The 24,270-nt window shown below is 41.9% G+C and overlaps 1 protein-coding gene across 5 annotated transcripts in view; it reads left to right on the top strand.

Annotated features, from left to right (window-relative positions):
- Nucleotides 1-24,270, top strand: part of ptch1 (patched 1) — a 71,142-nt gene that overhangs the window by 12,604 nt on the left and 34,268 nt on the right. For 4 of the 5 annotated variants that reach the window (XM_061671909.1, XM_061671910.1, XM_061671911.1 and 1 more), the window contains 9 exons: nucleotides 13,013-13,202; nucleotides 13,326-13,395; nucleotides 13,759-13,850; nucleotides 16,939-17,137; nucleotides 17,240-17,361; nucleotides 18,594-18,741; nucleotides 20,787-20,918; nucleotides 21,000-21,155; nucleotides 21,644-21,742. In XM_061671909.1, coding sequence (XP_061527893.1) covers nucleotides 13,013-13,202; nucleotides 13,326-13,395; nucleotides 13,759-13,850; nucleotides 16,939-17,137; nucleotides 17,240-17,361; nucleotides 18,594-18,741; nucleotides 20,787-20,918; nucleotides 21,000-21,155; nucleotides 21,644-21,742 — 1,208 coding nt within the window. Of the gene's footprint in view, nucleotides 1-13,012; nucleotides 13,203-13,325; nucleotides 13,396-13,758; nucleotides 13,851-14,880; nucleotides 17,138-17,239; nucleotides 17,362-18,593; nucleotides 18,742-20,786; nucleotides 20,919-20,999; nucleotides 21,156-21,643; nucleotides 21,743-24,270 lie in introns of those variants that run through there. The other variant, XM_061671913.1, reaches the window with a different exon arrangement.

Raw genomic sequence — 24,270 nt, 5'->3', positions numbered from 1 at the left:
CAACATTTGCTGTAATCTGTCTTTTGAGGCACATTTTCCCAGAAAACTCCAAATTTGATGACTTCAGTGGAGTTCAACTTTGGAGCTTTGACAGTATATGTGATTCTCTTTCTTTTTTTAAAGCACTTGTTATCTGTGTGTGTGTGTGTGAGTGTATGTGTGTGTGTGCGCGCGCGCGTGTGCTATGAAGTGTTCACACTCTCATTCACAAATGACACCCTGAGAGATGCCTCCAAGCTGCTCTGTTTACATTTTGCATTCTTGCAGGCGTGCTTATTCAAAAAGCAGTGCGAGGCCTACGAATGACTGAGCACAGGAGACTGTGGCGAGAATTATCCTCCTTCCCTCGCGCTCTCTCTCCTTCTCTTTGCCAGAAAGGTCTCTCTCTTTTACCCCTCCTGCACTCCCCCCATTCCTGGCTGAAGAGAGTGGCCTCAGAATGCCAGATGTATTACAGAGTGAGCCACGGCAATGTAAACACTCAGGCCTGCCATGAGAGCAGGGTGGTCTGGCCTCCCTCCCTTCGTCCCACTCTCTCCTTCCATCCCTCCCTCCCTCTTCCTCTTCACCTCTCTCCCTCCCAGCGCTGGCTGCCAGAGGGGTGGAGGAAGCAGCAAACAGCAGAGGGCGAGTGTGTTTGTAGCTGGCGCATAGTAGCCGCAGTCTTTTTTAATGCAAGCATACTATAAATTTGTTTGGAAGGCCTCCAGCCACGCCTCCAGCACGAACATGGTCGTAGACGCGGTTTGCAATTCCTGCTGCAAGGCGTCATACAATCTGGCAATTACACCGATACCACACATGTACACGCGACGCCGAATAAAAGATTTCGAGATACAAAACATTTCCGCTCTCGCCTAGGCTTCGCAGAGCCAGACAGTGTCAGTGTGTGTGTCGCAGAAGTTGTTTGTGTGTTACTGGAGCGTTAAAGCGGGGGCAATGAATACATTTCCTTCATCGCATTTGAGGAAAATTGATTTTTATTCATATGTTTATTAGAATAGGAAGCAAGGTTAGCGCTTCTGTCTCATAGTTCTGAGGTTCAGGTCAATCTTTGCATGTTCTCCCTGTGCTTGTGTGGGTTTCTCCGGGTACTCCAAAAACATGCATGTTATGTTCATTGAGGACTCATAGGTGTCAATGTAGAATGCAATAAAAATTAGGATGGATGTATTTTCATGTTCACAAAGAAGCGCTACAAATCCTCTGTATTTCCCCACCATACACAGAGGACCATCAGTACATACCGAAAGAAGCTATCCATCACGAGATTTTTTTTTTAGCGAACTCAATGAAATACTCCCCTCTTGTTGACCCGTTCATTGACAAAACAGCAAGACTTTCCCCACGCAGTGTGTCACCAGCAGCATAACGTGCAGTCACGCTGAACTGCGATAAATGGCTTATGTCTGTGAACTCATCCAAAGTCAGGGAAAAGTAAGGGGCTGCATTTATGTCCTTTACTGGTGTTTCCTCCACTTGATTTTCCACTCATGATGGTACAATCGTGAACAGTTCTTGCTGACAGAGGCATGTCTTTTATCATTGCATATTAGAGACACCGCAGAAGCTTCTCTCACCGTAACGGTTACTTCCTCTGTCCATACGTCCTGAAATGTACGGTTCTACTCAACTTTTTTCTTTTCGCCTTTTTCTTTGTCAAAAGCTACCTATTTAATTAAAAGGAGGAAAGTTTACCTATTGACCCCACAATGACCCGGGTAGGCTACTGCATTATCCAATCAGAAGAGAGTCTAACTCTACTCTACACGGAAGGACAGCTGGCATTGGCTCCAGCCACCCGCATTGCAGTAGAAAATGGATGGATAGATATAAATGCATGAGAATGTTTTATAGTTTCAACATTATTATCGTTATTTAACACAGTGAATTCTGTCATGTTTTACTTTAAAATGTCAGCAGAATTATTCATTCTTTATCGTCTTATGAATCGTCAGCTAAGATTTATCTGCGAACCAGATGCAATCCTCAAAAGAGCCAAATGTGGCTCACGAGCCATAGGTGCCCGACCCCAGTCTACAATGTCCTTTGTTTCACACAATATGTCACCACAGAGTCACCGAAGATTATAATAGCTGATGTTTAGGTTTCGTTCGTGTTTACGTATATCATACCAGATTGGTATGAACAAGTGATATACCGGTATATGAGTTTAGCTTTTATCCGACGACCCCAGCCATAAAGAAAACAAAATATTTACAACTCCGGCCTCATCATCATCATCATCATCATCAAATTGTTGTTATGCTCAGCAGCGCAACATACGCAGGAAGTCTGCTAACCTGTTTTTTTGGGTTTGGTCACGTGACATTCAACATATAGTGGCTCAGCATTGTCAAAGAAGCATCTTTACAGTAAGTGGACGTGTGGATCCATGAATGTAAACTCAAAGTGACCCTTCGATGCACGACGGCTAAAGTAACCACGGCAACTTGTCATGCAAGAGCAAAGAGCTTTGGAGGGGGGAATGAAAACAATTTGTCATAGTGTGCGTACGCCACGCTTTAGGAATGTGGCACTTGGGGACACCTGGAATCACGGGGGCTATCTTTCCAGGAAATGACGGGGAGATGGCTGCTGCAGATTGGCTGCTCTGACCGAGGGGATGTAGGCCAATCAAGAACAGCAGGGAAGGGCTCAGCTGTGTTGAATTTGATAGATAGACACTGATATGAATTTTACCAATTTAGCTAGAGCAACAATGTACTCAGATATGGCACTGCATTTTCTATCTCTCCCTCCAGTACTAGGTGAACCGTTGGACTTGAATACCTTTTTTCAGGGTGGAGGGGGTGTGAGGACAGACCTGAATGAGGGCAGCAACGTGGAAGAATCTGCCCATTGAAGAGTGTGTGAATGTACACCTCATTCCGAATACACCCATTTTAGGGGCAGCAGGGGCTGGACAGGTGATTAGCATAATCAGGGGCAAGGGGAGCCATACATATGTTAATGTCGGGTGTTGGAATTGGTGATGGGGGTTTGAGTCTCATAGTCGCACATGGAGACACCACATGCATGTCACAGCACTTCCTCTTGTGCTTCTACTCATCTTTTATTTGTCTTCTCATTTTCCCTCTCTCAGAATCAAACTTGTATTGCTGCATCCTTCCTCAGTGTGGCGGCTCCCCTCCTCTCTGAAAAGGGAGAGAGCAAGGCACTGTCATAAGGGGGAGGGCTTCACCCTGGGTCAGATGGGGTCTCGGCTCTCAGTGAGGCCTTTCATCACATATTTGTGGCTGTATGCACACCTGCAATGCTGAGCCCACATTCAAAGCTACAAGCGCATTTAAAAAAAAAAAGAAAGAAGCAGGGACCTCTGCCAAATGTAAAAAAAAAAAAAAAAAGAAAGATTGCCCATAATTTAGCCCGCTGCACCCCCACCATGTTTGGGGAAAATGGTGCCTGTATTTTTTTTTAGTATTGAGGAAGGGAACATAAAGCCCATGGGCTATAAAAGTCCTCTTTGTGTAGTTAATCTGGCTATTCATTCAATTCTAAAAACAAACAAAATCTCAGAGGAATAATAATAATAATCAATTATAATTGTAACAATGCCACAAAAACATTTAACACAAGTACTACTACGGGTAGCCTACTAACCCGCCCACATTCTAAAAAACCTGCATGTTCTATTAACTGGAGTCTCTAAATTGTCCATAGCTGTCCATAATTGTTAGTGTGAATGGTTGTTTGTTTATATGTGCCCTGTGATTGACTAGCGACCTGTCCAGGGTGTAGTCTGCTTCTTGCCCAAAGTCTGAGACAGGCAGCAGTTCAGCCGTTACCCTAATGAGGACAAGTGCTATAGAAAATGGATGGATGTTCACAATACATAAAAATAAACATTAAATGTAAACTGAAATGACCCCTGATAGGAAAATGGTTCACCACCCAGTGCTAAAGGAGAGATGCTAGCAAAAAATAGCACAGCGTTAACAGCAACTACTCCTACTACTAGTATTGTGGCCCATTTTACACTTCACTGCTCCAATTCGCTGCTTGATAGTGAAACATTTCCACTGGCAAATCCAAGTACAAAAAGGTACTGTTTCTAATGTGTTCTTCTGCATTTCTAGTCTGTGGATCTGATACCAAATGGATGTTAAATGGGAGCTGATTGGTTGAGCAGATTGTGCTTTTTGAAGGATACTTGGGTAAAAATGACACAAATAAACACACACACTAACGTTAGCTCACCCTGTCGCTGTGCCATAGCTCTGGACGTTGCAGTATCATACGCAACAAGCGCCACTTTGCTGCGGTGAGGTTTTTTGCCCACAGTCTCCTATTGGATAAATCAGTCACATGCCAAGAAACACAAGAGACTCTTGTTCTCCTTTTATTGTTTTTTTTTAAGCGTCCACAATGAGGAAAGTCATACTAATTACATTATTTTGTAGGCAACTGATGGGTTCCATCTTTAAAAATACTTGAACACAACATCTTGAACAAGGTCCTCAGTCGTTGTCATCATTTAGTTGTATGGGGAGAAAGTATTGGGAGACATTACGCCCTTACACCTCCAGGATGTTAAAATGGAGGACAATTTGGGGTTGTCCCATGCCAAAGCAAAAAACTGAGATTCAGGGGGAACTTAGTGGTCTAGTCAACCCTCAGATTTATCATTTAATCGATTAATTAAAATGTTTAATTTAATTCAATGTTTAATTAATTGGTCCATTTAGTGTATTTATGTGACATACACAACCCTCGTAGCAGAGTTAGGCTGACAGGAAGAGACAGTAGATGGTAGAAGGTAGCCAAGGAGGAAGAGCAATTTGTGGGCTGATTGGTCGCAGCAGGTGAGGTTTTAAAGGCAAGAAGGAGGCAACTGGACAGCAGACACTAGGGCTGCACAATTATTCGAATTTTAATCGTGATCACGATTTTGGCTGCCATGAATAAATGAACCTGGGAAAAAAAATGTCTGTGCTTGTAGCCTAATGTTATTGCCTTCTATGGATTAACTATATTTGCTTCCATTAAGTTGCAATTTGTAATTGTACTTTGTAGTAGCACAATTATTCAGTTACCCCTTCCTAAAGTAGATTTTTTATTTGTTTTTTGCGTACATTTATATATTTTTTGAAGTTATTATAATTTATTCTGGCACGTTGGCTGACTGGTTAGAGCCTCAGCCTCACAGTTCTGAGGACCCCGGTTCAATCCCCGGCCCCGCCTGTGTGGAGTTTGCATGTTCTCCCTGTGCCTGCGTGGCTTTTCTCCGGGCACTCCGGTTTCCTCCCGCATCCCAAAAACATGCATTAATTGGAGACTCTAAATTGCCCGTAGGCATGACTGTGAGTGTGAATGGTTGTTTGTTTCTATGTGCCCTGCGATTGGCTGGCAACCGGTTCAGGGTGTACCCCGCCTCCTGCCCGATGACAGCTGGGATAGGCTCCAGCACGCCCGCGACCCTAGTGAGGAGAAGCGGCTCAGAAAATGGATGGATGGATAATTTATTCTAGTCAAAGATTCATTTTGAACTGAAAACTTACATATTTTTTGGTAAAAAGTAGTGCAATCAAAATAAATATTTTTTCCCTAAGATGAGGAATTATCATGATTATAATCATCGTGATTACAATATTGATCAAAATAATTGTGATTGTAATTTTGGCCATAATCATTCAGCCCTAGCAGACACATATTGAGGATTTCCTGCGGTAAACCATACCTGGAGACACAAGGGCACTGAAGGTTTTATTCACTTGGCTTTTTTATTCTCGTGGTGTGAGTGAAGGAAGTTAATTTACAGCATTTCTATGGTTTATCTCCTCTCGACAGCCTTACTCTACTCTATATGATACTTACATTGAAACAGCGGTTGTAAGTAACTTGTTAGCTAACTTACTGACAAGCAAACAGAAATACAGTGTTGTAATTTTTTGGGGGTGGGTCATTACTTTTTCTTTTTGTTGGTTGTTTTGTTGTTTATTTTCTTGTTTTTTGTTTTCACTTTGGAATTGTATCCCTCACTCAAGAATCAGAAATGGTATACAGTCTTGTTGTCATAATCCAAAGTAGCCCTCTACCTAATATATGGACAGACAAACTCCCAAACAAATGAAAGATTCAGTACTCTATGATTTCTTTCACTTTAAAGTGAGATATAGTTTTTCTCCTTCGTTTGAGTCACGATGAAAACATTGGTCCTTGCGCTGTAATAAAAAATGGAATAAATTTGCCATTTTAGGGCTTCTTTAGTGAACATGAAAATAACCTACTAGCTATCATACAGAAATGCAAACAAATCTGGCACTGCATAAATTGCTTTTCTCTTTTGATTGTTTGACTCCCAATGGAAATAACAGAATCAGAATCAGAATCATCTTTATTTGCCAAGTATGTCCAAAACACACAAGGAATTTGTCTCCGGTAGTTGGAGCCGCTCTAGTACAACAGACAGTCAATTTACAGAACACTTTGGAGACATAAAGACATTGACAAAAAACAATTGTGCAAAAAGATGCAGAGTCCTCTAGCACTTAGAGCAGTTCGAATGACTAATATTGCAATAGTCCGGTGCAATGACCATTGTTCAAAGGGCGCCGAGACTTCAAGGAGTGTATGCGGTTTAAAGTGACGAGTAGTGCGATCATCTGGGACAATGTCGGTTGTGCAAATGTTACAGATACTCCTCAATCAGTGTGCAAATGGAGCAGATGCTACTCTGGCATGAGTGGCCAGTATATGCAAATAGTGCAGCGTGGCGAGACAACTACAGTGAGTGCACGAGTAATACATACATATAACCCCCACCATAGATTAAAAAAACGAAGTATGATCCTGCTATTTTAGGTCAATGGCAAACGGAAGGTCGCCTTCTTGCTAAGATACCGACACACAAACAGAAATGTCTGAAATTCCAAGACTTTTTTCAGTTTTATTTTAATATTATTTTCTTTGTTTGAGTCACAATCACCCCAACTACCTAAAATTTCAAAAAAAGGTAAAATCCTGCCACCTTCAGCCTAATCCTAATTAAAAGGTAGCCTGCTAGCTAACATGCAGACAGACTAACAAAGAGTCCTTCATGATTGTCTTCGCTTTTGTTAGAATAATTTGTTTTCTCTTTTTGTTGTTTGACCACCCCGCTGTAGAAATAAAATGATAGAGTTCTGTCGGCTTACATCATCCTCCATGAACTTGAACGTAGCCTGCTATCTAACATACGGACAAACCAACATAAATGCGGTGCGCCACAATTGTTTTACTTTTGTTGTTTTATTGTTTTGGTTGTTGTTGCCTTTTTCCTGTTTGTATAGAAATGGAAACATTACCACTCTTGGATTTAAAAAAAAGAAAAAAAGAAAGGGAGAAGTATTTTGTGATGGCCTACTCATATATGGACAGAGTGAAATTCCGGTTATGATTGCCGGGGCATTTTAGTCTCTATAACGTCATATCACACTTATATAATACATAGTAATGCCTTCAGTCATTTTAAATAGTAGTTTGTGAATTAGATGTATTTTACCATCAAAACATGTTCTCTCACATTAACAGTTATTGAACCTGCAACACGATGTGTACACATTTTGGTGTACATGTTCCGTATGTGTCAAATTGTCTTCATTTTTCCAATTGACTTCAAGGGCATGGGAGGTCGCTTGATGCTTGGTGGCAGAGAGATGACCTGGTTTCAGGGGGCTTCCTCCCCCGCCACAGGGGGTCTCTGCTGATAGGGGCGCTAATCCAGCTAATCCTTTCTCTGTGCGCGCACGCACACACACACGCGCGCGCGCACACACACATACATAGACACACACACACGCGTACGTAAGTACGTCTACAAACTCACATACAGTAGACGAACACTTGTATACATTGTGATTCAATGCGCTCACGTCTGGTTAATTTGCTAGCATGATGTCATGTTTTTGAGTTATTATTTGAGCTGCTAAGGCAATGCTTATTTCGTCAGTAGGTTGACCGTGTGTGTGTTTTATTATTTATATTGTTTGTGTATGTTTTCCTGGCTTCCGTTGTCAAGCATGCAACATGTGCATGCAGGGCGTGGGGCTCTATTGTCGTGAAATCAGCAGAAGGAGTGGGGGCGGGAGAAAAAAATAAAAAGGGGGCTCTGGCTTTGACAGAGGGGCCGGGCTGATTGCCATCATGATCTGGCCAATCACAGGCTGGCTTTGAATAGCGCAAAAAAGGGGAGAGTTTAAAAAGGAGGAGGAGTAAGAGGGAGTTCAGATCTGAAAGGAAGGAAGGAGGGAGGGTATATGGATTGGGGGGCCAAGGGTGGGGGGTCAGTGTCAGTTCCTTCAAAGCCCACTTTCTCTCCCTCCATTATCCAGAAAAGAGGAGAGCAGGGGTTAATGTTATGCAACAGGCTGAATACCAACACTCACACAAGCCTTCTCCTCGGTCATCTAACACTTTTAGAGGATCAATTTGAGGACTGCCTGGTTATATTTGCTCCAAAATTTATTGCAGATGTACACATTATGGACAAGTGTATTGGGGCATCGCACCTGGCCATCTCACCCTCAGAAAACGAGAATGGAAGAAAATATGCACTTTGCAACTTTTGGGAAGACTTTCTACAAGCTGTTGGAGTTTGTCTGTGGGAATTGTTTTTGTCCATTCATCTTAAAAGTCTTTGATTGGCCTTGTTCTTCCACACCAAACTCATCAAGCATGCGGTTTTGGACCTTATGGATAGCCTTCCCCAAACTCTTTCCATAAAGTTGGAAGTATATAATTGTCTTGCTCAGCTGCAGAATTAAGAATGATCTTGTCAGAGCCATAATTGATATTGGGTGTCTCAGTACCTTTGCTCATACAGTGTATATATAAGGTATGTTTTTCATCAACTATAGGGGGTCCTCAACATACAACGTTTCAAGGGTACAAACGGCCCGCAATGAAATAGTTTGCGCATTGGCCTAAGAATACTGTATGTAGTCATGAAGCACAAAAGTCACCCTCAGTTACCACAATTCTTACTATTTTTATTTTATTGTTTTATGTTAAAGGCCAGGCGGCAGGGTGGACGACAGATTAGAGCATCTGGCTCACAGTTCTGAGGACCGGGGTTCAAACCCCGGCTCCGCCTGTGTGGAGTTTGCATGTTCTCCCCTTGCCTGCATGGGTTTTCTCCGGGCACTCCGGTTTCCTCCCACATCCCAAAAACATGCATGGTAGGTTAATTGACAACTCTAAATTGCCCGTAGGTGTGAATGTGCGAATGGTTGTTTGTTTGTATGTGCCCTACGATTGGCTGGCAACCAGTTCAGGGTGTACCCCGCCTGATGTTTGCTGGGATAGGCTCCAGCACGCCCGTGACCCTAGTGAGGAGAAGTTGCTCAGAAAATGGATGGATGGATATTAAAGGCCTACAAGTGGTTTTCATACAAATACTTACTGTAATTATGACTTTACTACTGCTTTAGTGTGGGATAGTGATAGACCTTGTACGACTTATGTACATATTTAGGTTACCATCACTAATGTAGCATTGATCATCTATTTATGCCAGCGACATATAGTGGCAAAACAATTAAATGCTCTTTCACTGCATGGCAGAAGGTACAATTAAGCTGTGTATCCACTGCTTACCATTTAACCAACATAATGACAACTAAGTAGGCCCAAAATTCACACTGAGAAAGTAAAATTCTTAGTAAATTGAGACATCATTATTCCAATATATATACCTATTGTGACATTTCCGTTTGCTGGTGTGCTGTGAGATTTTTTTAAATTTACAATATGTACCTTTGTCCAATAAAGGTTGTGAAACTGAACTACCTGATAGCTTATAGGACAGAATTACTTTTTTTTTTTTTTTTTTTTTTAGAACTTGTCAGGTCAACAGTATTGTGTAGCTGATGTTTTAAGTTGATCATTAATTACTGTAAGGGTCACTGAAAAGGTTGGGAACCGCTGCTCTTTTTGGTAACATAATTTAAGGGCACCATTTGCAAACCAATGAAAATGTGTGCAATAGTGTTAGTGTAGGGAGGCCCCACTAAGGGAGGAAGTGAGAAATGGAGATGGCACAGGAAGTAGTTGAAAGTCAGGGACACCTTTCAGATGCCGCCACACATCAGGGTCAAGCAGTTTTCTGAGGAGACGGAATATGAGAATATGTGTCATTGAGGAAACACAGCTGTGTGTTTCCTCAATGAAAAGGTAACACGCACACACACACACACACACACATTTTCCTGGTCCAGCTGGGGTGTTAATTTCACCCCGAGGCTGTGTAAGTGTTGACCCCAAAAAGGCTGTAACCTCGTGAAGTGAGGAATTCTCCAAGCCCAAGGCCGTAATGTGCTGTTTCCTGTCCGGCGACTACATTTGTTTAAGTTATCCAATCGGTGGCTCCGACGACATTGGCTGACATCCTCACCACCACCTCATCCCAGAAGATGACTAAATAGGATGCGCCACTTCCCACATTCGTGCAATTTGCTCTTTGCAGTGGACTTGAACAGAGCCTGGGTGGGGGCAACTTTCACTCGTGAGTGTTGAGTGTATCAGACAGGCTGGCCTGCTAGTGCACTGTCTCCAAATCACTTCCATGCATGCTCCTTTTTTTGGAGGGAAGGAGGACTGTTGTTATGTCGCCACATGTCACTCCTCTTAGATGTGGCCTGCTATTAATGAGGAGTATTACAAACATGCGATCAGATGGGAATGCTGCTCGTGGTTCAGGGAATAAAAAGAAATCAAGAATGTTTTCCTTATGCCCCAAGACATGGCTCCCCACTTCCCCCGCCTCTTCTCTGGGTGGTCCGGCCCCAGCAGAACAAGCATGCTTATGTTTAACTTTATTCGATCTATGCCTTCTTGCACCGAACAAGATGCATTGTTAAATTGGGTTAAGACGTCATAAAATGTTACACATTTTTCACACAGACTTGGTGCACCATCTATGCAGATATGCACAGATCCCGGCTTGATTGTATGGAAGCAACTTAGACAGAACATTTTCATCTTTTAATTACTGTGTTATGTACAGATGATTTATTAATGACTGCGTACAAATCTGAAATGATTGGTATCGTTCGGCCAATGGCAGAGGTCGGGGTTCAAAGAGAGTTGCTACTTCTGGAGCAGAGGTAATATTTTTGGGTGTTTGTTTAATTGCTAGCTTGCTGAGTCTTGGTGCATGGCCATGAGACAATTTTTTGTGGAAAAATGGCTACAAGGTAATTAGAGCTATCTCATGGCACCATAAAACGATGGAGGGAGGGAGGCATCTATTTGAGGTGATGTTACATTTGCTTTTGCTGCATGGCTATGAGACCATGCTGATGTGCATTCTTTGATGCTAACCAAACTGAACAACATTGTGGAAAGATGGCTACAGTAAATGTTATCATGGCTGCCAAGTACCACCATGATATGGAGGAAAAGCATCTCCAGCATTTGAGGCAAATTTACATTTGCACTGGCCGCTGGGCTGTGAGACCATTCTGATGTGTATTTTGTTTGATGATAACCAAATTGGACCGCTTTGTGGTGAAGTGACTACAATAATGGTTATTATACTTTAGCTACCTATTGGCACCTTGATATGGGGAGAAGGCATCTATTTGAGGCCAAGTTACATTAACACTTGCTGTACGGCTGTGAGACCATGGTGATATGTTTTAGAATATTTTCTTTAATGCTTACCAAATTGGTGGACTTCGGGGAAACATGGCTACAGTAAAGTCTATTACAGCTAGCTAGTGGCTCTATGTTTGGAGATCGGCATCTGTTTGAGGCGAAGTTACATTTGTATTTGCTGCACGGCTGTGAGACCATGTTACACTTCTGAATAATTAATGCACGGATCCTGGTGCCTAAATTCCAGCTTATTGAAGGAGTTGGGTAGCTATGAAGGTTTTCAATTTGGTGCTGGTCCAAATCAGGACTGAATGCCATTCTCTTTACCTTGTTACTGTGTTGTCAGTTGTTTATCTGTCATACATTTTTCATAATCCTTCAGTGATTAATGCACAATCATAAAGCCGGTTTGTCTGTAAGTAAGCGTTTTAGCCTACTTCTTCCCATGGGGTGTTGCATTCCTCTAGAAATGAGACTGCGGACCTGTTTGCACGAGTGCAGTCGCATGCGTTTGTCCATCCGTGGTTGTTTGTGCGAGAGGCATTGCCAAGGCGGCTTGGCTGTTCCGTGGAGGAGGCGGCCAGCGGAAGGAGCTGAAAGGCAGCTTTTGTAGCCCGTGTGAGTTGAGAGCTGAGGGCGCACGCACAGGGCTTAGTCACACCATGATACTGGGCGCAGAAGCTGGAAGAGAGCCACCCTCTTTATCACACACATACAGTATTCAGTGCACGTCGTCTGGCGCAGCGCATTTGAGTGGAAGCTTTGAATTTGGATTTGCTCGTCGGCTGGCTGTACCCTAAGTGCTGTTGTTGAAGATACAAGTGTGATAACATTGAGGCCAGGCGTACATGACTGTGGCTTTACCCTACACCGACTACAAAGGATCATTTCCCCGCTTGCACAGATGTTGCAGCAAGTGCTGTCACGATGTGTGTGAGCCCTACAATCTGTGGCTTTTGTGCACGCACTGCGCACTCACTGGTCACTTTGTTAGGTCTAATCTAAACAAGCCGATACAAGAGCAGTATGAAAAATGATTGATGCCTTGTTCGTGGTGTCCAAGTCCTGACCGTCAGTCACCATGTAATAAGCGTTATACCTAACCATCCTAACCAATTTTTAAGATCTCAATTCGTTTTTAAAATGAGGGATCCCTCACATGTACCGCGCCAACACTCACGAGTGTCCTACCCCAAACCAGATGCCTGTTGTAGTCTCAAGGTTGACCTGCAGTACGGTGCCACAAGGTATCCAGACTGCCAGAATTACAAACAAAAAAAGTAATACAACAAGAAATAGAAGAAGCTAGGATAACTCTTAGCTTAGCGGATATCTAGCTTACAATGTAAAAAAAATACCATAAATGTATGTTTTGTAAAGATTAGTTTTTAACGTCCATATCTTTTCCCGGCAGTGGGTGGGCGTGTGAACCAGGAACTGAAGTACACTCGGCAGAAGATCGGTGAAGAGGCCATGTTCAACCCTCAGCTCATGATCCAGACGCCACGCCAGGAGGGAGCCAGCGTGCTGACGGTGGACGCGCTGCTGCAGCACCTGGAGTCAGCCATGCGAGCCAGTAGAGTTCATGTTTACCTTTACAACCGGTAAATGTCCATATGTCACCATTCCCACCCATTCAAAAGTCTGAAAAACTTTACCTATATACATTACTAACTTTAAATATTTTAAGTGAGATGACTACGTTTCATTTCAACTTTTTTTTCCAGACAATGGAAATTGGAACATTTATGCTACAAATCAGGAGAACTAGTCACGGAAACACATTTTATGGATCAGGTGAGATGAGAAATAAGGTCTTCGCTCCCTCTGTAGTAACATACTGTAAATGCCATTCAAGACATGAAATAAGAGCAGATGAAGTATGATGCAAAAATTAAGTGTAAGACCGCCCTCCTCAAAACAATAGAAATGACCTATGGTACTCCATTATACCTGAAGCTTAAACTCACCAAGAAGTTATATAAAAAATTGTGACTTTACAAAGATGATAATGGTCAGTATTGGTTGGATCTGCCACACAGGTGTTTGTTTAACATTATGAAAGCTGAATAAAGAGTCAACAATCCTGAAATGAATGTCTAATTCTAAATCTGTTCTCAGTTTAAGATGACATTAACCTGTGTGCATGTTTGTGATCAGATCATAGAAAAACTTCATCCCTGTCTCATCATCACGCCTCTTGACTGTTTCTGGGAGGGAGCTAAGCTCCAGTCTGGGATGGTCTATTTACCGTAAGTAATCTCAACCTTCTTTTTGCTTGAATCTGATCATTAGGATGCTTAATGCGATCTTAAGTCGGTCGCCTTGCTTCCAAACTGGCCAAACTGATCGAGAATTAGGTGTGCACAGAGTGGATGCATGCTCAAATGCTATCCTGCTAGTGATTTATTTCCACCACGCAATACAGTTTGGTTCACTTTGGTATGGTGCCTATACTTTCCATTATCATGTGTGGAAGGTAATTCCACAATGCTGGGACGGAGATGTGACATCCACTTCTCTCGTCAATGTTGTGTTGAAAGCAATTGCCGCTGTCTGACATGAATTTCATAACTCACACCAGACGCTGGCATAATTATCTAATTAGTCCAATTGGGCGATGCCGTGTCACTGTGTGAGAGTGTACACAGCTGCAACAATATCCGGCCTTTGTTGGGCTCTGTGTGAAAGGTACAGGCGGCGGGTAAGTGTGAGCTCTTCTGTTCTGGATCTCATGCGGCAAAAGCAGTGACTGTCAGACAGTAATAACCAACGCAATCCCATGCTGGCTATGTGAATCACTATACTTTATAACAAGTGAAAGGATTCTAAACCTTATGTCTATTGTTTTATGGATATTGTCCGCACATAGATTTGTGTTGCACCAAATTTATTGCTGGGGTTAAACTGTGTTGCACTGCAATGATGTCACATATTTACACACAGAAATCGCTACCCAGCCAATGGCGTAAGACAGTTTATAGGTTACTGCTTAGTGGAAGCTGGTTAGTGGTTTTGACGTTAGAGGGTGCTAAATGCAAGGCCGCATAGCTGCCTTTGGTCCAGCTGCCATTACATTCAATGTTCGATTCACAGTTGCCTGCAATTGACTGGCAATCAGTCTGAGGTGTAGTCCACCTTTAGCCCTGAGTCAGCTGGGATAGGCACCCATCTTGAAATTGTTGTCATGGCAGCACTATAACACAATCTGTTTACAAGACAGTCAGGAGGAGATGTGGATCTCTGAATCTTGTTTTTCTATCTTTTGTGTGTGCTTCCCAGACACACTCAACCCAACCATCAGACTCTACAAGAGTGTGTTTGCATGTGTGTGTGTTTGTGCATGCGTGTGTGTGCGTGTGTCTGTGTGTGTATCTTGAATTTGTCCCATCTGAAGGCTCTATTGTAGTCGTTGCTGGCATGCGTATCGCTGGCGATCGTTTCTCTTCAGCCCTGGGCCTCACATCATTGTCTGGCCTTTCTGTTGCTAATGGCCTGCTGCTACAGTAATACTTTTCCCCTGCATCTGTGTGTTTGCAATGCATGTACATGAGTGTATTTCTTTGTGTTTGTGTCACTGGCTCAAGTTGAGTTAGCTTAAGTGGTTGTTGCCTATCGATCTACGTGCGCAATGCTTCGATTTGTCCTTTTGGTGCAAAACGGTAGATGAAGTTCTTACTATGTTCTGGTTGGGAGGCTGAGAATAATAACCCAAGCCTGGTTAAGCACATACAATGTGCTCTGAATGACAGAGGGAGAAAGAGAGATTTAGGCTGGAATGTGTGAGGCATGAAGAGCTTAGAGGGGACAAGGAATGCTTGGAGCAGGATTCCGACCCTGGCACTGGGAGATCCTCTTTGCTGTCACCTTGCAAGGGTTTAAATAATAGAAAATTATTCCTTTACATGAACACATGTAAAGGACAACACATTTCTCCTACTCATTTTTGTATTTCTGGAGTATTTAAGACATGATTGACGAAATAAATCAGTCAAGCTTCCGTCTTGCAAACGTTTTCATTATTCTCAATGCAGCAGTAGTATGTGTATTGCTCAAGCAATCCAGTCTTTTCTAATTGTCTGCCTTTACTCCTGATATTGCCTGGTCTCCCTTCAACTCTGACTGTTTTGAATGCCTTACTTGCAAAGCTGCAGCATTTGCAAAAATTCATGTTACTTCCAAACATGTTGGCCCGTGTTGTGGAAATATTTTTACTGCAATGAACACTGGGAAACACCCAAGACCACCAAGTTATCCCTCTTGTTTACAGTATTTCTGCTAGAAATAGGAGCAATTGAACAGGGAAAATTCATAGAATACAGTATACAAGGTCTTCTGACTAACATGACAGCTGCTGTCTTGCTTCTATCCATATGGACTGGTAGCTAGTCAGTCACAGGGTATTCATAGTTGCAACCTGACAAAATTTGCCCAAAATGACAGTCTGTCAAAAAGCTAAGTCTGGTTGGAATGGCCACTTCGAACCATGAATTTAAAAAATCCAATGATGGGCACCAGAGAAATTTTGTTATTCAATCGGGAAAATCATTTCTTTTGGGGGGTGGGACTGTTTTTGTGTGATATCGCCTGTGGAAAATCTGGTAAACCAAAAAATGGCTTCAAATTAAAATAAAACAATTTCACTTTATAATTTCTCAACATATCTCTACAAAACTTTTTAATTGTTATAGTTACTTGGAATGAGCGTTCAAAAGAAACCTTGGATAATGAGCCACATGCTGCTTCATCATCATCTAGATCATTATAGATTAGTTATTTAGTTTCAGAACAGCAAAAAACGACAATGGCTTTCCATAAAACCTTGTCAACGGTGACAAACTGTCCAAGGAAGAACCCATTGCATTAATTTGGTCTTATTTCATAATAATTTGCAGTTTTGTGAATAATACATTTTAAACCTGGTTTCAAAACTGCACCATCCAACCATTTGCAAGGTCTTACTGTTACATCGATATCCATGAAGAAGTTTCCTGCTGTCTAACAATTGGACTGGCAGAAACTAACACAGCATTCTACGATTTTGTTTTTTCACAAGTTTCATTTTTCACACAGTTTGGATTTGCAGGAGTTCTCCTCTCTACCGAGTGACATTATTGTCTATATCTGACTTCTTCATTATCAACATTTATTTAACTTCAGTCAATCCTAGGAACATTACCCATCCATCGATCCATATTCTATAGCACTTGTCCTCAGGGTTGCCTGGTTGGTAGGGACCATTACAGAAGTGTCCCTTGTAAATAGAAAAATAGTTTTATGGAAGATTAGAATGAAGCAAAAGAAAAGGTGTTAATGCTGCATCTGCATACCTTGACACAGAGGTAAAGACCCTTTGCAGTGGATCAATTTTGACCCCAAGGACTTCCTCGAGGATCTGCGGCTGGCACACTTTCCTGTGGACAGCTTTGAGGACATGTTGGAAAAGGCCGACGTTGGCCACGGCTACATGGACCGACCCTGCCTGAACCCCGCCGACCCCGACTGTCCCCTCACTGCCCCCAACAAGAACTCCACCAAGGTTGGTGCTCGTATTTTTTTTTTTGGGCTCAATGAAGGATTTTTTAGCGTAGCTGTTGACAGTTTATTTTCTCGTCTCATTTTGGTTTTATCGCGCCAAAAGCCTTTAGATGTGGCGTGGGCCCTGAGCGGCGGCTGCCATGGCCTGTCCAGGAAGTACATGCACTGGCAGGAGGAGCTGATTGTAGGTGGTACCACCAAGAACGGCAGCGGACCTCTGCTCAGGTAACACATCCAACAAGATCTGCACTGAGCTTATTCTGGAAGGAGTGTGTGTTTTCTGTTCTTTTAAAATCCATTCTGAAATGGCGTATGCGTGGGTGCGTGTGCGCGCATGTATGCATGCGCGTGCGTGTTTACATGCGCTGTAAATCTTGCAGTCATTAGCAGATTCCAGTGAAGTCTTCCAGTTCCAGCTGCTCCCTTTCAGCACAGACTACTCTGCATGGACGCTGTACATACACAGACACACACACACACATACTTTACATAGATACAGTACATTTGCTCACTGTGATCTATGGCCTGGCCAGTTTATCCAAATATACCACATTTTTAGCAACACAGACCTCATTCCAAAGCAAGCAGCAAGACAAATCAGGTCATATGGAGGAGACCTGCTTTATGTACACAGTCTCTTGTGTACACTAAGTTTGTAAAAGTAAGTACAGTATGTAAGGGCAGTAAGCATGCACAAAACTTAGTGTATTAAAATTGTGTACAAGATACTTGCTTTAACTGAACTGACCTTAACATTTTTGTGAACTTTTATATTATTTTATTACTGCTGAAGAGTAATAGCACTTGTTGCTATGCCCCTGTACCAAAAGGACAAATGTATTTGGGCGTAGCTCATAATGAGGTGATTACAGGGTTTCTGGAAATCCTTAAAAATAAAAATAGAGGTAGATATTCCACAATTAATTTTTTAACTCTACTTAAAAATTACACTTCTCCCAATCAAAGGTCCACAAACCCAATTAACAACATTGCAGCGACTGTAACGACTTACATTTTAGCGTAACATATTTGTGTTCCGCCAAATACAGTAGTGTTGAACCAGCTGACAAGAAAAATAATAATTACAATTTTTGTTGGTGTTGAATAAGTACATATGTAATTTATTCAAATATTGTGATATCATCCACTCCTATTAGAGGTCTTAACTTTGATCAAAGTGGCCTTAAAATTCTTAAATTAATCTTCATTATACCTGCAGATACATTGTAATTATCAAATCGGTGTTTGTGCTATATGCCTTAGTTTGTGGCTAATCAAGGTCCATGAAGGCATACTGGGATACGTTTGTTTTGGAAAAACGTCTTTTGGTATGAATGGCCAGGTGTCCCAATCATGTCTGTTCGCAGTTTAGTTTTTTCTCTTTCCCAATAAATGAAAAAAAACCTCCCTTTGTTGTGTTCTTCTTCCATAAATATGAATGTCTCTTCTCCCTCCAGCGCTCAGGCCTTACAGACCATGTTCCAGCTGATGACTCCCAAGCAGATGTTTGAGCACTTCAGGGGCTACGAGGAGGTTTCCCACATCAACTGGAATGAGGAAAAGGCCGCGGCTATACTGGAGGCCTGGCAGAGGAGATATTCTGAGGTACGCAAGATGGACAAGGGAATAAAAATCTCCTGTAAATCCTCAACAACATTACAATAAATCACTAGCAGGATAGCATTTGAGCATGCATGCAAAGGGCCCCTAGTGGATGCTAGGCTCCCTGTTGGTATGTGGTAGATGGTACTAGTGGGTAGAAAGGCATAAAGTATTGTATAGTAGTAAGCTGGACATGTCTGGAATACATTAGGAGCATTTGGATCTCACATAGAATCACTTTCCCAGCTGTGGCCCCATTGGTGGCTCACGTGTGACATCATCTCACCCCTCCCACCCCACACCAAACCCCTGTTTGACACTCCGTGACCTCGGTGTGTGCATGTGTGCGCACCATTCATCTTGGGGGCCCTTGGGTGCTGCCACAGAAAAAGATCATTTGTTCAATGACTGTAGATATATATTTTTTTATCAACGGTTGTAGTACAAGCTGCCTGCGTCGTGCTGCATTGCATCTGCGTTCAAATGTGTGGCATTGGGCGTGCCTGCAAGATGCACACGTGGGTGAAGGTGCGTCTGTGTGTGTGAGTAAGAGTATTTGTGTGAGAATGTGTGTCACCCAGCCGCACTCCCCGCTGAGCAGTAACTGCAAGTCAATGTCGAAGACATCTGTCTGCACACAGATAGGAAGACGGGGAGAAGCTGGATCATGGTACTGTCTACAAAAACAATTTTATAATGGATACACAGACCTGATTACCTCCCCCAAGGAGTTTAGGTTTTCTCCTATGTGGGTCTTTCCCTGATTTGCTTGTTTTTGTGAGCGATATTCTGTCTGGATTTTTCCGACACACCTGAATTAGCGGCCTAGGGAGTTTATTTACTTAACTGTAGAAGTCACTAGGCTTTATTTGAAGTAAGGCTTCTATTTGAGAGGAGGTCTTTTTTTCAACTTGCAACTGGAATAGAATGTGTTCATTAGAAGTTTCTATTTGAATGGCTTTTTTAAATTCCTGGTTCCTGGTTAATGATAGAATAATAAAATGGAACTAATTGTTCCTTCTAGAGGTTCAGCAATGAATCAATTAATCAACAACTAATTGATTATCAAATGAGTCAACAACTATGTTGCTAATCGATAAATCATTTAGAGACCTTGATTAACTTCAAATTGTCCAAATCCTTGAATTTTTAGCCTCTCAACATTTCTGTAGTCCTGCATGAAAACAGACTTATTATCTTTGATCATCTTTGCAATTAATCCAAATAAGACATTTGCGAACATCTGCTTAAACTGTGTTTAAGCAGATGAAACTATGGTCATCGTTTTTGCCTTTTTTCTGACATGTTACAGACCAAACCAGTAATTGAATCATAATTTAGGTTTGTATAATTCCCACACCGTCAATTTGCAATAATGTCCTGTTTTTTAATAAAGGGATAGAAATTTTAAAACTGATTTTTGAGTCATCAATGAATAAAAAAAATTATCGACAGATTAATCAATCATTAAAATAATCGTTCATTGAAGCCCGATTTTATATAGAAATGCACCTTCTATATAAAGTAATTTAAGGCGAGACATTTAATATTTAATAAGTAACAGACGGTATGTTTGTGGCAATTTTATAAAGACATGAACTATACTGTGATAGAGTATTCAATTTTGCACCATGCTGGACTATACCAGTACCATAGTAAAGGTGATTACGTTACTTAGTCACACTACCTATTAGTATTTGTTCGATTGTGTAGAATTGATTGTCATCTATCCAATTTGTACATCGAGCGCTTGTCCTCATTAGGGGTGCGGGTGAGATTAATCCCTAATCTGTCTTTCGGCTGAGAGACGCGGTACACCCTGAACTGGTTGCTGCCAATTGCTGGGCACATATAGACAAGTAAACGTTCACATTCACACATATGGACAATTTGGAGTCTTAAATAAATTCTAGTCTGAATTCAGGATTCTCCTATCTCAGTTACAGTATACGTGTACCCGATTTGTTTTCTTTGTTGCATTATAACCAAATAAACACCACTAATTCTATTCTAATTTCCATTTGGGTCTTTTTTTAATCTTATTTCAGGCTGTGTTACAGAGTGTCGCAGCTAACTCGTCCCAGAAGGTCTTGTCTTTCACCACCACCACCCTGGAGGACATTCTCAAGTCCTTCTCCGACATCAGCGTCATTCGAGTGGCCAGTGGCTACTTGCTGATGGTAGAGAAGGCGACCATCCGACCATATCCTGACGAGAGTATTGTATTCCCTTATGTGTCATTTTCATTATGGCATCCCCAGCTGGCCTACGCGTGTCTGACCATGCTGCGGTGGGACTGCGCCAAATCTCAGGGGGCCGTCGGGTTGGCGGGCGTTCTGCTGGTGACGCTGTCAGTGGCGGCGGGCCTCGGCCTCTGCTCTCTACTGGGCATCACCTTCAATGCCGCCACCACACAGGTAATACGCCATCACGTTAGATCACAATAGATCAGGGTTGGGCGCACTTTTATGCTCAAGGGCTACATTAGATTTTTTAAAGGGACAGGTAGGCCCAGTCATTTGTAGATAAGGTAAAAAAAAATTAAAAAATAAAAGAATATGTAACATAGTTGTAATAATAAAATCATATTTATTTATTTCATTATTAAAACATCATTTTATTATAATTAATTAATTAATTAACCTTTTTTTTTTATTAAATACATATGTTACATGTAAAATTTTCTTTTTCAAATATTGTTATTTTACTATTTACAATAAATTAATGAACACATTTCATGAAATTAATGAGAATTGTTTTCCCCACCAGTTTTAGGGGGAAAAAATGCTAAATTAAATATTACAGCATTCTTGATAATGTAACTGCTCATTGGAGCCTACCCCTACTATAGACTGAAAAAGACGCTCATTTGTTCTACTTACCATAAAGTGTTGTTGGGCTCCAGGTGCTGCCATTTCTGGCACTGGGTGTGGGTGTGGACGACATCTTCCTTCTCGCTCACGCCTTCAGTGAGACGGGACAGAACAAGAGGATCCCATTTGAGGTAAGTCGAAAACATCAAAACGTCTCCTGCTCTCGTACAGCCAAAATACTTTGCACTGAAAAAAACAACAACAAATGTACCTCCTTTTCCCCTGTTTTGCTCTTCTGTATACCTACCATTCTCCCGGACATGGAATGGTCGACGACTCTAGTATGAAGTATTGAAGTATTTTTCTCACTTTTTTCACGTCGTCGTGTTGAAAGCAATCGTCAAGATGCTGTGTCACTGTGTGAAAGTGCATACAATAATAGCAATGTCCCATTTTGTTGGTTTCTGTGTGCAAGGCAAAAGCGGAGGAAGACCTGGCAGGAAGACCTTTGCTTTTACCCTGGCAGGTCTTCTGTTACGGCACTGGTGCACCACTTTATGTGTGATCATGAGCTCCTTTCACACTGCTTATTAAAATAATCCATTTTCTACCTTTTTCCCTGAGTCACTGTTCTGTGTGAACAGCACCTACACCAAGCAAGCAAGCAGTAATATCACAGGCAGGAACGCGGCTGTGTGAAAGGGAATAGTGAAAAGCAGGGACAAGGTTGTGAAGTTTATCATTGACACTTGCTTGAGTCGCTTCTGCTACCCTGTCGTGTTGAACTTTATATATTTGATTGTGGGATGCCCAGAGATGTAAAGTGTTACGGTTTGGCCGTATTTTGTGACGAGCAGTTGCAATGTTTTCTGCTGTTACCGAAACGTTGAAAATATTCTGGAGACGACATGCAAGTGATTGGCTGATTTGGACTCTACAAAACAATCGCGCCAACGTTTGTTGATGATATATATCATTGCATTTTCCTCTGTGTAAAAAACTAGCTTTAAGCCCGCAGTTCTGCAGCCGGCTATTTAGTGTGGCTCAAGACTTCTTTATACTCGTGCGGATGGCGACCGCACTGATATCCTGCGCGTAGTTTGCCTTTATACTCGAGCGCAACCCAGGCGCTCAGTTTTGAAAATGTACTGCAGTTCACCTCCAAGTCGGGGTGTCGCTACGGCTGGTATTGGCTGGCACACCACAGGGTGGAGTTTCCTCTGCATTTTTTGGGCGACCGTGGAGCATTGTCTGCTAGAACGAATGGTCCAAGATGAGCAGATGATACGTTTAATTATGCTGCAAAATGGATCGAGAAGGCGGCGGCGTACGTGGTATGTAGAACCAAGAGGCACGCTGAGTACATCATCACAGCATGTGACTAAAACGGACCAATCAGGCGAGATGATCTCCGCGGCGTTCAACGTGCAGCAACTATTTTTGCCGTGTGCGCTTCAAGCTACGCAGAAGGGCCGCGCGGTCCAATTCGTCGATCACGTGATGCAATGTGGACGTTGTCGGCAAGAGGCCTTAACACGCCCCTCCTCTAAAAAGTCACTAATCGTCACGTTCATGGCAGCAAATAAGCGACAATTCTAACAAGTATCGTTATCACGAAAGGAGAACGAATTGTGATTAACAGAAGACATGCTAAGCCATGCTAAACTGCCGCTAAATTATCGTTAAATGTAGTCACGAAACACTGGAATAACTGATTGGTGCTACAGTATAATTTTCACTGTAGTCTCGCTGCAACCGCGTTCAGTACAGCGGAGAGTAATGAACAATGAACACCAAATTAATAAGAATGTGCAAGAGTATGCCTAGAGAGAAAATATAATACACAGCCACACACAAGACAGTCCGAAAAAACAAAAATGAAGTAATAAATTGTCACATATGCCAACCAAGAGGAGGGGACATCTAAGATTAAAGTATATCAATTTATACAGCAGAATATTAAAGATTTGTAATATCATTTTATTGGCTTGTTTGCAGAATAGACTGTTGAGGGTTTTTTCTCAAAATATTTTTTATTGTTTAGTTTTTCAGAGATAATTTTGAAGAGCATTTGTAATATACAATTTATGTCCATTGTTACACATGCTCCAGTACAAATTGATACATACATAGTACATAAAGTAATATAATAAAAATGTAAAGAAAATATTAGTGTTGTTTGGAGTTTTACTGGTGATGCGTGTTTGTTTTATCTGAGATGCAAATATTCCTGACAAAATCAAAATGTTCCTGACAAAATATCCAGAATGTTCCTGAGAACATGATGATAGGGGTTGGCATGTCTAGATGCTTACACCTAATTGCTTTTATTTCCGTTCTTTTATGAAGTTGGGTTGCCCTCAGTTGGTGCTAATTTAATAGCATTAGCATTGTGAAAATGTGACTGATCATGTTAATAAGTAGGGTCATAACTTGGTCATTGCAGATTTGTATAATGTCAAGTTTACAGTTTGCACTGCATCAGATTGACTTTCTGCATCAAAGTGTATGGACGGGTGTTTTTGTGTGATCATTTAATCTACCCTCCGGGGGGAAACAGGCATGCATTTGCTTGTTTTTGTTGTCTCCTGCTCTCCCTCAACCTCCAGCTTCCTTTGAGGAGATGAAAACTAAACAGAGCTGAACCTGATCTTGCCTGTCTCTTTCTCTTGCTCACACACCCACACACATGCACAAACACGCCTGCATGCAGACATTC

Source organism: Phycodurus eques, chromosome 3 (assembly GCF_024500275.1).
Source record: "Phycodurus eques isolate BA_2022a chromosome 3, UOR_Pequ_1.1, whole genome shotgun sequence".
Taxonomy (NCBI): Eukaryota; Metazoa; Chordata; class Actinopteri; order Syngnathiformes; family Syngnathidae; genus Phycodurus; species Phycodurus eques.
This window is presented reverse-complemented; position numbering and strand designations above follow the sequence as displayed.